General features: G+C 48.2%; 2 protein-coding genes and 1 long non-coding RNA gene across 12 annotated transcripts in view; 2 read left to right on the top strand and 1 right to left on the bottom strand.

The window, feature by feature from the left end:
* The window catches only part of PRKG1 (protein kinase cGMP-dependent 1), a 449,368-nt gene extending 444,521 nt beyond the window's left edge, over positions 1–4,847 (top strand). For all 10 annotated transcript variants that reach the window (XM_068689510.1, XM_068689508.1, XM_068689507.1 and 7 more), the window contains one exon: positions 1,075–4,847. In XM_068689510.1, the coding sequence (XP_068545611.1) occupies positions 1,075–1,173 (99 nt within the window). In that variant the 3' untranslated portion in view covers positions 1,174–4,847. The remainder of the gene's footprint in view (positions 1–1,074) is intronic.
* Positions 4,848–6,078: 1,231 nt separating this feature from the next.
* On the top strand, positions 6,079–8,162 carry DKK1 (dickkopf WNT signaling pathway inhibitor 1). Its single transcript, XM_068689005.1, has 4 exons — positions 6,079–6,690; positions 6,808–6,964; positions 7,064–7,174; positions 7,294–8,162. The coding sequence occupies exons 1-4, from the start codon at positions 6,505–6,507 to the stop codon at positions 7,542–7,544; spliced, it is 705 nt and encodes a 234-aa protein (XP_068545106.1). The 5' UTR covers positions 6,079–6,504; the 3' UTR covers positions 7,545–8,162.
* A 2,296-nt stretch (positions 8,163–10,458) lies between these two features.
* Positions 10,459–11,321, bottom strand: LOC137859920 (uncharacterized). The gene is made up of 2 exons (XR_011098662.1): positions 11,090–11,321; positions 10,459–10,930 (listed from the first exon to the last, which is right to left on the bottom strand). It is a non-coding gene; the product is annotated as an uncharacterized lncRNA (long non-coding RNA).
* Positions 11,322–16,546: the final 5,225 nt, after the last annotated feature.

Genomic DNA, 16,546 nt, shown 5'->3' on the forward strand with positions numbered 1-16,546 from the left:
TCCAGTATACAGTGGTGTTTTTTTTTCACAGTGAGTTGAGTATGCAAGGAGTTTGACATTATCAGCCGCAGGTAAATTCTGATGCAGCTGAGCAGTTATCCAGCATATCCAGCATCAAATACGTCTCCTGGACTGCAGGTTGGGAAAAAATATGGCAAGCATTTCCTGCGCAGCACTGCTACAGCAAGTGCTGTCCTCTCCAGTCTGCTCTGGCTACTTTGCAGCTCAACATACTCCTTCAGTCTGACACTGATTATTTTGGCCTGTAAGGAACTGCTGGTCTCTTTTTGTATTGTTTCATTTATTTCAATTGCATTGGATGTGTCAGGGTCTCATTATAATAAAGTTTCAATTATCTTCATGAAGCAAAAAATAAAAATAAAAATAGAAACCATCTAGCTACAGTAGATTTTAAATGACATGATTTCCTAAAAAGTAATTCTGCTTGGCCTTCATAAACCTTAGCTGAAACTCAGGCTCTCTGCTTCCTTGTTCTAGTGGTCATGGTTGGTTGCACTGTAGCTTAGAACAAAGTCATTTGTGTCAAAATTGATAATTGGAAATTCAGAAACATCCTAGGAATATTAGTTTGTCTGGTTGGCTCTGTAGGTGGAGGAATACTTGTCAGGAAGCTAGAAGGCAACGGAGGCCCAGCTGACAACCTCAGATTCAGGATCCTGAAGTCATAAATTGGAAATCTTGGGCTTTGGGGAAGAAAGGTGCTCCTGGAACACAGGGTTTTTTTCAAGTCTTTTCTGCCAACTTTATTCCAATGGGTGGAAAAATACCCCTTGAGGCAGAGCCCTAGAGGGCCTGGGTCATTAGAGACAGTAGGAAACCAGTGGGGATTTTGTGGAAAGTCCTCCTGGGATTCAGCAAAAGTTGTTGAATGCAAAACTTCTCTACTGCCACACCTTGCTTATCCTTGCTTAGCTGTATCCTTGGGACTAGAGTAAATAAAAAGAACCACTGAATGCTTTGGCATGATCATCACTGTGAGGTCAAGAGGTCTGTAGAGGTCCAAAAACCAGCTCTGATGATGGTCCCCATCTTGTCACTCTGTCCTTTCCACAGGTTGCATCTCCAACAGACACAAGCAATTTTGACAGCTTCCCTGAGGACAATGACGAACCACCCCCTGACGACAACTCAGGATGGGACATAGATTTTTAATGTATTTCTCTTACCTGCTTCTGCCTTGCTGAAGACAGCTTCCTGGGACATGGCTGCCAGCGAAACTGAAAGAACTGGGGAGGATTCGTGCTCGGGGTCACCATGATGCCTTGATTGATGCTGCTACAGTAACTACAGTGGCATTAGGACTTATTGCTTAGATGACAATAGTGCTCTTCATGTTTTATGTTCAAACTTAATATAGCAGTTGACATGGTGGTCCTGATGCAAAGCCTTTCACCAGTAAAGAAACATGTTTTCTATCACTGCAATGATCTTGCTACGCTCTAATTACAAAAGTCGAAAGATACGTAGTGTAAGACACACTTCATTCTAGCTGCAAGGTACTGGCTTTATCAGTAGGATCAATAGTAATTTATTAAGTGCTGTAGGTAAATACAGTACAGGATTTGGGCTTCTCCCACACTCCAAACTAGGTAGGTCTTCTGCTGTTGGCCAGTGTAGGAACAAAGGAGGACAGCAACGGTACTGGTCAAAGAGTTCATGTCAAAGCAGTGGTAAAATTTGTCCGTTTTCTTTCCAAGCAGTGTTCATGACAAGAATGAATGTTACTTTTCCTCTATCTTTTGGAGAATTTTTATTTAATCTGGTAAAACAAAAGCACAACTGCTCTAGATCCTGTTAAGGCAGATATGGGTCGCTTCTCTCATAGAGCTGAGAACATAACGTAACATGACGTTTGCATTTTTTCCTTTCCTTTGGTACAAAAACATAAATGCATGGAAAGAAATCATAAAATTACCCATTTTACCTATAAAATAGTAATATAATGGTCCTATAATAAAGGAACAGCAGCCAACTGGTCTTTTGGTTAGCTATTAACCGGTTATTGATTAGCTATTAGGCATAAAACTAAGCTTAACTTTTACCTTTTTAGAACCCAAAGGGAAAATATAAGACCCGTAATGTACTTTATAGGTGCTACGTACATCCTTCATCTGTGAATATACCTATTCAGTCAACCACCATTTCAGAAATATGTAGCAAGAGGCATCGTTCTCCATCATGCTCTTAGAACAGATGAGTTTACGTCTCCATGTCTGCATCTCTTCCATGTTTATTACAAAGCTAATTAAAACAATACAAAATGTGGTGGAGGGCCAGTTTGCTGGCTCTGTTTTTAGCATTGCCCATAAAAATGTAATCCTAACGTCTCACCAAACTAAATCGGAAGGAGCTCCACAGAAAAGTCGGTGGAATTTAGTGGAAATCTGATATTTCATGTGGGTTTGTTTTGTAAAAGTTACCGATCTGCCTTATCACCAGTGTACCAAGACCCCGGTGACCACATTTAAGGCACAGGGATGGCCAGAGCTGGATCAGTTTGTGTGAAAAGTAAGCCAGGGAGAAGGATGTTGGTACATGTATGCTTTCCTTCCCCTGACTTCCACTGCTTTTCCTTTGCTCTAGTGAAGTCTCTTCTGGTTTATACAGATGTAAGAAGGCAATACCGTCCTATATGCCTACTCACAGAATCACAGAATTTCTAGGTTGGAAGAGACCTCAAGATCATCGAGTCCAACCTCTGACCTAACACTAACAGTCCCCACTAAACCATATCCCTAAGCTCTACTCGTTGCATTGTACACGGGTCTAAAAGTTTATCCCATTGTACCAACAAGAAACATCAGCTTTCTAACAGACCCTGCTCCCAAAGTAACAAATGCTGCCCCATTTCATCTCAGAGTTGTCAAGAGCGGTTACATATCCTGGAAGTCAAAAGATCAACTTTTGCTGACCATTTTTGCATAGTGTGCAGAAAACGTATGTTTTAACGGTAAAAAATAATTTCTCCAATGCTAAATCTTTTCTGTGTTCCTAATGGAAATGACTTCCATAGTCTTAATAGAACATATGAAAACGATGTTTCCTCCGCTTCCTTGACAGCATCTACAATGTCTGCTGCTTGACAGCAACCTAAAGAGCTTGGTCACCACAGAGCCCTTCAAACCCAGTCCATTCTGCTGAATTTTCTCCATAGTTATGCAGAAGGGCGAGGCAACGTCATCTGCACAATAACGTCAAGTTATTTTTTTCCGCTGCTCATCCGTCCCATGCAGCATCATATTAAAATTTGTTTGCCTTGCAAATGGTAGGGAAAAGACAGTAACCACGCCTACCAGGAATCACTCGTGTAGAGCAAATACTTAGTTTTCAATCCAAAGGACTGAAAGCAAACGCTGAACACTAGGGCTAAAACAGTCACCAGTCATCCGAGCAAACAAGCAGTCACACGCCTGCTGCATGAAAGCTGAGTTTGTTATTCACCCCCGTTTTTTCACTCAATGCTGTGGCTACCGTGGAGGACAAAACTCGTTGCATTTGTTGGCTTTCTACAGAAGTACATCCAGAGGAGTTTGTCTCAATACAGTCACAGTGAGTAGCTGAGATTCAGCTGTCTGTCGAGCAAAGGGTTGCCAGAAGCATCACGACCCCTTGGGGGCAACCCAGAAATGTTGTGGGAAGAATGTTTTAAAATGGGCTGATGAGTTATTTCCTTTCTTCCTATCCGTTTTTCCTTGTGCCACACACCGCAAGACCTGCATCATGTGGCATGCACTGTACTGAATATAAATTTGTTTTGGTATCAAACACCTCACTTGACTTCCATCACTTTTACTAAGCATCTTTTAAACGACATACTTAGCATATGTATATTATAGACGCCTTCATTTATAAGTAATATATTTGAGTTGCATAATATATATATATATATTCACAACAACTGATTGCCTCTGCGTTTCCACTTACTGTCTTTTCTTTGTCTCCTTTTTTAATATATGGGACAACAGTGGATTTATGCAAGGGGAAATCAGCTGCCGTATTTAAAACAAGCGTATTAGGATTGGTGTCATAAGATACAGAAGATCTGTAGCTTCTTACAGTGCTGCATTATCCATAGCAAACTCTTATTTAACAACAGGACCACAAGCAAATATTTATGTAAATAGGTATTTTCGTGTTGATATTTTGTGGTACACATATAACTTTTTATTTAGAGTTCCATGGCATTATTACTTCATTTTCTTATTTGTAATGTAATGTTTTTAGATCGAAGTAGACTTGAATTAATGTCATAATTGTCAGTATTATTAAACTTTATGTCGACTGTACTGTTACTCATCTGTCCCATAGGTTTAGAACATGACTAGCTATCTGGCATTGTTGCAAGTGCCTTAAATCCATGGCATCCTATAAAAAATACAAATTTGGTGTTATGCTGCATGACAAAGACAAACACACCTCAAAATGTTGTCCTTTCTTAGCTTGCTGCTTTTTACAGTTCTTTCTGCTAACAATTTATAAGCCTTTATTATATAATATTGATGAATTACAGAAATGATGAAGTCGTTCTCTTATTTCTGTTAAATGTACCAGAGCTGTGTATCTGTTAATGAGATACAGAGTCATTTCTGTGAAATGTATAAATGTATGTGCGGGTCAAATTAATATATGACATCCTATCAGTCTGTATACAGGTATTCCTGTTTCGCTAAGCTGTGCAGATCCAGCCCATAGTGCAGTCCGGCTCCAGTGTACCGTATTTTATAAAACCCACGACAAATGTTCTGCCCCGAAAAGCGATGAGCAGCTAAAGGTGAATTGCCATTGTGTGCTACTCGCGTCTCTGAGGCGAGACCGGGTACCCCCCCCCAAGAAACGCCGCGGTAGCTCGTTTGAGCCCCTCGACCGAGCAGGATCTGTGCTTTCCGCCAGCCCCCCATGCAGCCCATCATGGAGGCAAGGCCCCGGCGCTGCCCCACAGCCAGCCTGGGAGCGATGCCATTTCTCCAAGCTGCCGGGCATCACACCGGGACTCAGCCAGCCTCAGGCTCTACGGGCAAAAGGAAAATTTTGTGTGGAGTTGCCTGTCACCCTGAGTCCGATTTACGCTGTTTTTACACTGGTCCTTTATTTTTTGTAATCTGATTTCTCTGGTTTTCTTCTTACAATGGATTCTACATAAAAGAGTTTTCTTGTCCGTCAGAAAATTGTCTGTCATCCGATGGTCGTCGACCAGTTGCACTCTTTTGATGTAGATTTAAGAACTTTTTTTCATGAACTTAACTGCTTTTGTTTTGCTCTGTATTTTCCCTGCAGCTGTAATTGCCGAGTGCCTGTTGTATACTTTATAGAGTTGAAATAAAAATAATTACTTTTGAGCAGCGCGTTGCTCTCTTTCTTCGGTTGGGAGCGTTCTCCTGCTCAGTCGGGCTTTTTGCTCAGGTTTACGGTGACACGCAGGAGGGGAGCGCCAAACAAAACGTTGCACGACCTCGTATCCCCCTTGGGGTTTTCTGCCGAGGAGCCCAGCCGAGATGCGACGGCAAATGGGGGGGGGGGGGGGAACATATGTTTGTGCTGGGGCTTTGGGGCCGTACCTAAGGCAGGTACCGGCCCGATCCGACAAGCCAATTAAAGCCTCTCCAATTAACCCCGACCTCCAGGCAGAGGCGCTGGAGGTGCCGCCAGGGGGCGCGGCGGTGCGGGGCGCCCCGACGGGTGGGTGCGAGGGAGCGGGAGGGGGGGGGTCGGGGGGGTCCCCTTTGGGCTCCCCCCTTTGATCTCCGCGCATCAAAGGGAGCCCAGAGACGACCCCCCCGCAACCCCCCCGGTCCGGTTCTGCGGGCTGGGGTCAGGCGAGTGCACGGGGGGGGGGGGCCCGACGGGGCGGGCTCCTCTCCCCCCCATCCCGGCTCTCTGCAGCTTCCTGCAGAGCTGCGCTGGCGCCAGGAAGGGAGCTGGGACGGGGAGGGGGGGGGGACGACGACAGACGCGGGGCTGGGAGACCAAAGGAGCGGGGTGAGGGGGCTGGGGGGGGGGGGCTCCGCTCCCCACGGCGGCTCCCAGGCACGGGGATGGGGACGGGACGGGGCGGGACGGCGGGGGGGTTGGGGGGGATGCTGCAGACAGCGGAGCCGCGGCCGCATCTGGCGGTGGGGTCTGGGGGGGGGAACTGAGGGGGGTGCTCAGGGGGGGCCGCGGAGCTGCCCCCGTCGTTGCGAAATCCCCCTCCCGGGCCGGCGGCCAATGACGGAGCCCTCGGGGCGGCGGGGCGTTGTGGGGTGGGGGCATCGGCACAGCCCCCCGGGGCCCTTTGAAATCCCATCCGCGGCCGCCGCGGCCGCCTCCCCGAGGGGCGGGCGCAGGAGGCAGCCCCCGGGGTATAAAGGCGGCGGCGGGGCGGGCAGGTAGCGCTGCTCGGGGGCCGCGGGAGCCGCAGCACCGACGGCAGGGCACGGAGCGGCACGGCACGGCACCGACAGCACCGACGGCACGGGACGGGACGGGACGGGACGGGACGGGACGATGCGGGCGCTGGTGGCGCTGCTGGCGGCGCTGAGCTGCGCGGCCCCGGCGGGGCGGGCGGCGGCGCCCGGCGGCGCCCTCAGCTCCAACGCCATCAAGGGGGGAGCGGCCGCCAGCGCCGCCCCCGCCGCCGCCGCCGCGCCCTTCGACGGCAGCAACAAACCTCCGCCGGCCGCCACCCGGCAGGTAGGAGCCGGGACGGGGATGGGGATGGGGACGGGGATGGGGAGGGACGGGGGGGGGGGGGCCCGCACTGGTGGTGGCCCCGCTCTTACCGGGGGGTCCCCGCTGTGCCGCCCGTAGCCTTTCCCGTGCACCGAGGACGAGGACTGCGGCCCCGACGAGTTCTGCGGGGGGGCGGCCCGCGGTGGGGGCGCCCCGCTCTGCCTCGCCTGCCGGAGACGCCGCAAGCGCTGCCTGCGCGACGCCATGTGCTGCCCGGGCACGGCCTGCAGCAACGGTGAGGGGCGGCGGGGGCCGGGGGGTGGCGGGCAGGAGGGGAAGGGGAGGGAGGGAGGGGAGCGGCGAACCCCGCGGCTGACCGCGCTGCCTCCCACAGGGCTCTGCACCCCCCCCGAGTCCCCTCCCGGCGCCGCCGAGCTGGACGAGACCGGCGCCGAGGCGCTGCCCCGACGGACGCCCGCGCCCGCCTGGCTGCCCGCCCGCAAAGGTAAGAGGAAAAGGGGAGCCCCGGGGGGGGGGGGGGGCGGAGGTGGTGGGCGCGCGTCCCGAGGGGCCCCGGAGCCCCCCGACGGCGCTCAGCGCCCTGATCCCCGCTCGGCCCCGCAGGTGAGGAGGGGGACTTCTGCCTGCGCTCGTCGGACTGCGCGGCCGGGCTGTGCTGCGCCCGCCACTTCTGGTCCAAGATCTGCAAGCCGGTGCTGCGGGAGGGGCAGGTGTGCACCAGGCACCGTCGGAAAGGCGCCCACGGGCTGGAGATCTTCCAGCGCTGCCAATGCGCCGAGGGGCTGGCGTGCCGCCTGCAGCGAGACCACGGCCCCCCCGACGCCTCCCGCCTGCACACCTGCCAGCGGCACTGAGCGGCCCCCCCACGACGGGACGGACAGATGGGATGGGACGGACGGATGGGACGGACAGGACAGACTCCGGCCCCGCTCGCGGGGGGCTCCCCTCCTGCGCCGCAGCCGGAGCGGAAGGTTGTTTCTCTAGGGAACTACTTTTAAGCGACTAATTGCAGTACGTTACTGTGTTGTGAATACTCGAGGTGGCACTTAGCTGTACATACGCCGGGACTTTTAATGATTATTCCGAGGGTGCTGCCTTGTGCTCTTCAAGCCGTGACTGTGACTTTGTACACACTGGGTCTTAAATCGAGTTCGACGGATGCGACCGCCTGTTTGCGAGCCAATAAATGAGTTCTTCAAAGCCCGCCCGAGCCGCCTGCGGGAGGGGAGAGGTGGCCCCACACCGAGCACGGGGGGAGAAACCCTGAGCGAGAGGGGGGAGTGGGGCAGACGCCTCCTGCCTGGTTTTCACATGGGGCGAGGAGGGAGCGAAGGAGGCTTCAGCTGGCACCAACCGGGGCCACGTGCCCCAACCGCAGTGAGCTGAGCAGGAGCTCAGCATTTCCATCTGTGCACCAAGCCATGTGGTCTCTCTGCTCCAGGCACAATAAAAACTGTTTTTTTTTTGCTTCACCTCGCAGCCTGTGGCTATGAGTTTTCTTCCTTTGGGAATGGTTTGGTGGGAGGGGAAGCTGCAAGTTTTCTCCCGTGAATTTTTGCCACCCCCTCTAGTCCTTAACGCCGTCCTCCTGTTGATGGTGGCGGCCAAGGGAGGTGCTGAGATGCGCAGCCGTGCCCAAATCTCCCCTGCGCAGCCCTAACACGTGGTGTTGCTTTTTCCCCAGGCCTGGACTGGGTGGCAAAGTGGTGCCCAAGATGGAGTGCAAGAGGGGCTTCAGGGGCACTGCACCCTGCGTGCACGCGAGCTCCAAGCCAGCTGCATCCCTTTGGTCTGTTACGTGCAGCCTGAGCACCAATGCTAGCGCCTGGAGCATTAACGCTGCCGATTCGGGGACCTCTGGGACTGTGCTGGTGCATGGGATTGCGGAACATGAACCAAACTGCAGTTCTCTCACCCCTCACTGATGCTCTTTAAACCACACCAACGCGCTGGCGCCCCTCGATTTGCAGCCACCAAGGACGCACACTGTCCCCAGGGTGGCTGAGGCCAGAGCAGTGGCTGCCCTAAGCCAAATCCCAGCCCGCAGGAGGACACTTCAGGGTGTGATGGCCCCATGTCCTGCAGGAGAGTTTGCAGAGGGCACGTGGTGAGCTGGCAGCGTGCAGGGGCCGCAGTCAGGACATGGTTTTCCCAGCATTGCAGCCACAGCTTGAAGCATCCTGATTAATGGGGCTGTAATTCAAAGGCTTTATCTTAGGGCTTTAATCACCATGTCAGGCTTTAAAAATAAATAAATAGAGTACTTTTTTTATAATAGTCACTATTAAAAACAAAAACCACTGCTCTAGAACGGACTTCCTATTACTAATTACAATTACACCCAGTAACAGTCAGTGGCACTGGAGCAATGACAGCACCTGGCTCTGAATAGACACGTGGGTGACTGTTCCGATGGGTCCAGCTCTGATATCGGAGGTGGCACATTTTATCCCTAGTAAACATGGTAAAATAGTACCAGGTTTAATGTTTTTTCTCCCTACAGATACAACACTTTCTCTCCCAGGCAGCCCTGGGAGACAGAAATACACTGGGAGGCAGTAATAAATGTGCTCACAATGCATTAAATACAGAGCACACAGCTTTTTGGTTCAGACTCACAGTATATCAAATCCTTCCCACTCCTTTATTTATTTTTCACATCCTCTTCATTAGCATTATTTTGCCCAGCTTTGGCTGTCTTTTCAGCTGTGTTTTGGGGAGATCACACCCTGCCTACAGCACATGCAGCTGGACCTGGAGCTCAGCATCGCCAGCCCTAGCTCACTGCTGCTTCATTTTCAGCTTCCCCTGTTGGGTGGGAGAGCAGCTCAGGTGCATGCCCGGTGCTAAACACTAGGCTCTTGTGGCTCATGTCCATTGCCAGCAGGAAGGATGCTAACATTTCCAGTTACATTTCCAGTATGGGACAATGAGGAACAAATGTAGCATCGACACAGTCCCTCCTGTATTCAGCCACCCACCAGCAGATGCTCCATATTTCAGAAATGCCTGAATTAACATGTACTACCTCAAAATAATAATAATAAAAAATAAAAATAAAAATAAAAATACAAATAAAAATAAATTGTATAAGAAGTTCAACATAGATTAATCAGCCTTGGCAAAGAGAGGCTGCATCCATCCCTTAACCTTGAGTTTGCTGTTGTGCCCAGATTTGGAGGTCAAGCTCATCCCAGCAAGACAAGATGTGGCAGCACACAGTATTTCAGCACATCCTGCACAATTCTCTTGCATCTGTTGCGTGAGGCATCTCATGGATGTGCTTCCCCCAGCCCTCTCCTCAATAATGAAATTACTCACTGTGGAAAATTACAATAAAGAAAAAGGATATTCTAAGGGTAGAACTAATAAAGTATGAAGGTTTTGGTACAGGAGGAGGTTTAGCATCCTGGCGGTCTCGCCACCCACCTCCTGCCTCCTGCAGAGGGGCAGACGAGGACAGGGTCAGACCTGAAGTCTTCTGCACCCTCCCAGCTCAGACCCCATCTACATGGCCACCTCCCAGCAACAAGTACAGGGGCTCCGTAGGTGTTAAATTCCACCCTGTGCTCAGAAAGCGTTCTGCTTTGTTCTGCTCTTGTCCCAGAGCACCTGAAGTGCATCTAATACACATTTCCCATTTTTCAGACATGCACATTAGTGCTAAAACACTCCATGTGTGTGTTTTAATGCACAAGGCTTTTTTAAGAGCCTAAGAAATGCCCAGTTCAGCCCCGTGGTCCATGTAGCTGCAGCAGCAGCGTGAGGTTGTATTGAAGGAGCCTGCACAGGCTGGAGTTTATTTGGAGCCCTTCCCAACTCCTAATGAAGCTAAGAACTGGACTCTAAGCCTTTCACAAGAATCCTTCAGCAGGACTAAGGCAGGGGATTGACATCTGCGCTGGAAAGCTCAGTCCCTTCCCCGGAATTTTGTAAAGGCTTTTTTAAACAAGGGAAATTTCGTAAGTGCCAACATCAAGGAGGTGAATGGAGAACTGAATCACTCTTCCAACTTTTCCTGTTATGGATTCCCTGAGATCAGTTCTCTGTGCCATCAATACAGATTTCAAGGAGATGCTGTCGCAGAGGGCAGCATCAGAAAGTCCCTCTCTGCTGCACCTGGTGGCAATAATGGCAAATGGCCTCGATCTTGCATGAGAAGGAGTGGAGTGGAGACGATGGGATGCAGCACAACTTTGCTGTGATTTGTCATGAAATGAGTCCTCTGGTGGACAAATACCTTTAAAAAAAATAAATTGCCCATGTTCTGAAAAGAAACTTACTTCACCTTAGAAGAAATATCCTTTTTCATCAGTGTTAAAATACAAGCCCATGTTCCTCTTGCTCCCATCAATCTTAACACCCATGCAACTAAATGCACTCAGTGTGAGTTTCTTACCGAACACACATCCCCCCATATTCAGTGGATTAAAGGGTTGCAAAAATCCATAAATCCACCCACTGGCATCACAGTGAGACCTTGAAACCTGCCCACTTTGTTCCAAAAACATGACAGCCCTGGATGGACCGAGTGGGCAGAAGACTTTATGGATGTAAGGCAATACAGAATCTGGAGCCCTGCTAATCCAAAATGATGTATATTACTACTTTTTAACAAGTACTATTTTGTATATGGTTCCCCCCTCCCCCTCAGTGCCTGACTTTTGTCCCTAATTAACAAGTAACAAGGGGGACGAGGACAGCTGAGATCCTTCAGGAGGACACTTCTGGGCAGAGCTACTAACCCAGTGAGGGAGGAGGCCATAGGTCATAAATAACAGGGGGAGGAGATAATTATTGCTTGTGGTGCAAGGAGATGATAGATGGCATCCTCACATCCTGGGGCTTGGGTTTTTTGGCTCTGCTTGCATTTCCAGTGGTAAGTCTGTAGGTGATACAGAGTCGGGCCAAGTAAATCTGGGGAAAAACTTCCCTGTAGCAGACTGGGGAAAGGTTGCAGGATGCTATGGCAGTACCAAAGGACTCCAGAAGGATGTCACACAGCAGAATTGTGAAAAATATCAGACAAGGAGGAGAGAGCATGCTCCCATCCAGTGAAAGGCTTGGCAACTTTTCAGCTTGAGAAGAGATGACAAAGGGAAAGCAGGGGAGGGCTGCAGAGCTGTCAACGGTATCAAGGCTGTGACTCGGTGCTTAGTTTTGTTCCCTACAATGCAGGAATGAGATGGTCTGACCACCCAGTAGGTTTAAAACAAGCCCTGCACACAGCCATGTTGTGCAGCTCATGGCCACAACATGGAAACCCATAAATTAGATCACCTGGGGACAAGGCACATCCATAGAAGTTGAAGCTTCAGGTGTGATTACCACCTGAGGTAAATGATCTCTAAATACTGATTATTGGCAGTGGGGAGAATGATACTAGGATGATACTATAGGTGTCTTTTTTTGTTTTGTTTTGTTTTATTTTAATTATTTTTGTTTATTTTTTTTTTAAATCCAAAGGGCCTTGATGTTGGCTCTTTGAGAAAGCGTTCAGGGGGTATGTATGTGGGTGTCAGGGAAGTGTTGGTCTATCCATTTAATTTATTAAAAAAAATAAATAACTAAACCTCCTTTAGAAAAAATGTAATTTGGTCAAGATGCTGATTTTGAGAAGAATAAGTGATTGTGCAAGAACTCCATCACTGGAGGCATGTCCCTGGCAAGCCAGCAGTGCCTCTGAGCCCATTGCATCCTCAGCCCTGTGTCTGTTGTGCCCAATGAAGGACTTCTAGCTGAGCAGTTTGTCTGGCAGCTTTTACCATGAGGTGGGTATCTTTAAAAAAAAAAAAAAAAAAAAAAAGGAAATATTTAATGTCACTGTGCCCGCCTTAATATCCCTGGGTCAGGGTTTGTATGACAACAAGTGGCATTGGCATATTTTGAGTCCATCAGTGAATGAAAGGCTTTACTGTGCCAAAATGTAGCAGAATATGTTCAAAAATTGGTTCATTTCTTTCTTTTTTTTTCACCCTGAAGACCAATGTGCCACAGATGTGAGTATTTTGGTGGTGTTTTTAGCCTGTGTCTTAATATTAATTCCCCATTTTCTGCTGTTTCCTCGTGCTGTTCTGCAGCCTTACAGCTGGCCTCGTGATGTATAGGGGGCACTTCATGACCTGGACCTGATGCTTCCCTTTCAGAACAACTTAGATTTACACAAGAGGAAGCAAATCAAAACTGGAACTCATTTTAAAAGCTTGAAGGAGCATCTCACCACTGATTAGGTAGCAGACTGAGAAGGGAGGCTACAGAAGGCCTCGATTTGTTAGAAGTGTGGAGAGCCTCGCTTGACTCCTTCTCTAATGAAAAGCTTTTTTTTTTTTTTTTTTTTTTTTTTTTTTTTTTTTTTCTCAGCTTTTGAGAGAGCAGGCTGTGTGGGTTGGGAGGTGGAAAAGCAACAAGCTAATGGAGCTGTTTTCCATCACAAATGTCTGTCCTCCCATGGGCTGGCCTGGGCTGATCCTCCCCTATTGTGGTGGCTTTGCTGTCCCAGACATCTCACGTTAGCAAGGTTTAGCTGCCTCTATCAGAAGGCATGCCTGACCATAAATGATCATCCCAGAAACATAACTTCTTTTGGCTGCAGCCCAGCCTGTGCTGGGGGATGAGTAATGGCCATGATAGCGAGTGGTCCTGGATCTTTTCCCCTAGTTGGAATCCTGCAGCTCACCCGTGAGGCCACACGGGCTGCGTTCAGACAAGGGTGAGGGAAGAGCCCAAAGCTGCTTTAGAGCAGACTTGGTGCCACCCCTATCCGGAGGGACCACTTAATCTCATGGGCTCATGAATTTATATCCCATATCATTTGTGCAGAAATCTGCTTCTAGGTGCAGCTTTTTAATTCTTAACACTCACGGTTCTGAGGCATACACTACTTTTGTTCAGGCATCTTTGCTGAGGAAACAGAGAAAACAGCTACAAAAGCATTTGTATTTTGCACCTCTGTAGGAGTCTGTGTGGAAACTGTAGGCAGCCCCAGGGATGCCTGCACACCCCAACTAGCTGGGGCCAGCACCTCCATTCAGTGCTCCTACCCAGACTCAGCATTGCTCCAGATTTATGTATGTGAATTTTTGAGGAAGGCTCATACATGTTAGATGTTGCCTTGGCTCTCTCTCATCAAGACAAGGCATCATTATAAGCAGTATTAAAGTGCTGTTCCCATCATGGGCTGGGAGCTCTGTTACTCAGAGAGAAGTCTTTTGGGGGCAGACAGGGACTCTTCTGCTTCTCTTGCTCTTCTGGTTCGTAGCAGCCTGATTGACTGATAACCAAGAAAGGAGGCCTGTGTGACCCAAATTACATATGTTTTAATTCTTGGTTTAGGATTTTGTATTCTCCCAGGATCTGATAACATCTTGAGTTCATTTTTGGTGAAGGCCAGCAGCAGCTGCAGAAGTCCTGCTGCACTACATGGAGGCACTGACCAGTGAGGGGGAGGAAAACCCTTCCTGCTATTCGTGACACTGAAGCACTGGTTCCATGCATTGAAAATTTTGTCATACGAGTGTTTTCTAGAGCTGCAAATAGCTTATCATACATTCTTTGATGTCCCGTTCTTGCACACCACTGTTTAATTGTTGGACTGTTGGGAAAAGAGACCTCCAGCCTTCATCTGACCCGTAAATAGTCTTTGATCCCTTTTTAAGCCCATCAAGATTTTTTTGGACACCTTGGGATAAGGAATTGTCATGGCACGTAATTCTGGCAGGTTCCTTATTTTCCAGCAACATCTCCTCTTTCTGTCTCTGTGAATTTACTTGTCTCATGTGGATTAATAATACTTGTTGCCACAGGAGTCATCTTTGTAAGACAGCATTTTATAAATGCCAGAGCTGCCAGCAAACAGCTGGACAGAAGAATATTAGTTTTTCTCTCTTGCAGGTCTTCCAGATTTTATTGCTTTTAAGAAGTTCACTGACACATTGAATATTGAGTTGCACACTACCCTCTAGGTTTCAATTTGACCTTTTGTTATTGAAGTTCACAAAAGAAACATTGGGAAACCAATGGAGAGTACTGTTAATGCCTGAAAGCTGTCTAGCGCCTGATCTTGCTGTTGAGCAACCCCAGGTATTAGCTGCAGCCTGCGTCTGTTTTTTTTTTTTTTTTTTTTTTTTTTTTTTGTGTGTGTTGTTTTTTTTTCCTCCTGTACCCATCCACTGTTCAACATATCAAAATTATTAAACTTTGGTTTGGCATCTGGGAAAAGCCCATGTTCTGCCCCGGGAATTTTCTGGCATTGCACAGGGTCCTTCTGGCATGTCCTACAGGTGGTGGCATGTCCTACAGGCTCATGATGTTCCCCATCTACTGCATTGTTGTGAATACAGCTGTTCAATCCAAACACAGCCCTTAGAGGAGGGGAAGCAGGTTCAATAAGTCTTTAAACCTGCCCTGGAGATGGGGATGGTCCCAAGGCAGTGTTCCTGATGGCCTTTTTCAGCTTTTGTGCTTAGGCAATTCTTCACTGTGCCAGAAGTGCAACAGCCTAGGGAGCCACACTCTTATTATTTAGGTATCTTGATCCTTATTTAGATCAGAGTCTGTCTTAAGCTGTGGGAAAACATTACCTGTGGATTTAAATAATGTTGTTTAAATAACGTAAATGGTAAAGCAAGATGCTTTCAAAGCCAGAGTTTCCATTGTTGTCACAACTTCTTACTACTGCTTAGTTTATTATTGTTAAATTCCTTCACTGTCGTTAAAAATGGAATGCCACCTTCCCATCACAGAGCCAAGTGTGTTCTGTAGGAACAATTGGGTAACTCAATGACCACAATTTCTTATTTTATGTTTCAAATATTGCTGAGTATCAAAACATTGGCAATTCAATTTTATTTCCTCCTTGCAAACATCATTCTGATAACTTTTGAATCAACTCCGTCTGAAGATTTAACATCAAATATTGTGAAAAAGATAAGGAGCAAGGGCACATGCTTCATGGTTTAGGATGAAGTTCTGGGGTGTATGTTTCCAGACGGGTGGTATTTAAGATGGGTGCTGCTGGGTTTTGTTTAGCACTCTTATTTTGCAGAGCCATTGAGATGGGAGAAATCAATGCGGGAATTTATTGAATAAAATCTATGGCTTTTTCAGTGAGACAAACTCAATCCCCTTTGTGGTGAGAGAGGAATGTATGCAAAATTCCTGAAAAGGGGCACTTTTCCTCACAGTGTGTGGGATGTGGCATGCACATGTGCTATTCAACAGACATACATAAGATAGAGGTGAATAAGAAAATCAGATGCTTCTAAGAAAAAGAATAATACTGGATTTTCCTGGGTTCTCATTTTTGTTTACTTCCTCAGGCTGTTTTAAGGAAACAAGATGATGAGGTTATGATGGGGAGTCACAGTATAGGCAGGCTAGAGAAATAGTTGCCTCAACCCAGTCTCAGACCTCTTTAAGGCACACATCAGTTTCCCTATCTCCCTTCTTATCACTCCTAAAGCTAAGATGACTGATGTGGTGTTTTGGCAGAACCAGAGCTCCAGTTGCAACCCCTGGCTAAAAAAAAATTTAAAGCTCTTAAGCTCTCCCTCCCTCATCATTCAGGCTGAGCATCACCTTACAAATCTGCTCATCTCCACTCTGGTGCCCTACACAGGTCCAGCGTGGCTGTCTCGTTATCCCTTGATCTTCTCCTCCTCCTATAGCTCAGACCTGGTGGTCTCATTTGCAACCCAACATCATGTTGCATGACTGCCCCCCCCCCCACCCCGTGATTTATTTCTGACTTGTCTCAGGCCTCTTATGTCTACTTGACAAGTTGCTGAAAAGATCTTTACCTTTTTCTTTCCCTGTTTTTGATGGGATTTGGTTCCCTTGTCCTTCTGCTTCCTCCCCA

This window comes from Anas acuta, chromosome 7 (assembly GCF_963932015.1).
Source record: "Anas acuta chromosome 7, bAnaAcu1.1, whole genome shotgun sequence".
Taxonomy (NCBI): domain Eukaryota; kingdom Metazoa; phylum Chordata; class Aves; order Anseriformes; family Anatidae; genus Anas; species Anas acuta.

What these genes read in the sequence shown, in the direction of transcription:
- DKK1 (XM_068689005.1), top strand. Translation starts at nt 6,505, where the DNA reads ATGCGGGCGCTGGTGGCGCTGCTGGCGGCGCTGAGCTGCGCGGCCCCG. An exon ending in CGCCGGCCGCCACCCGGCAG is followed by an intron (nt 6,691 to 6,807) that starts GTAGGAGCCGGG and finishes TGCCGCCCGTAG; the next exon opens with CCTTTCCCGTGCACCGAGGA. An exon ending in CTGGCTGCCCGCCCGCAAAG is followed by an intron (nt 7,175 to 7,293) that starts GTAAGAGGAAAA and finishes TCGGCCCCGCAG; the next exon opens with GTGAGGAGGGGGACTTCTGC.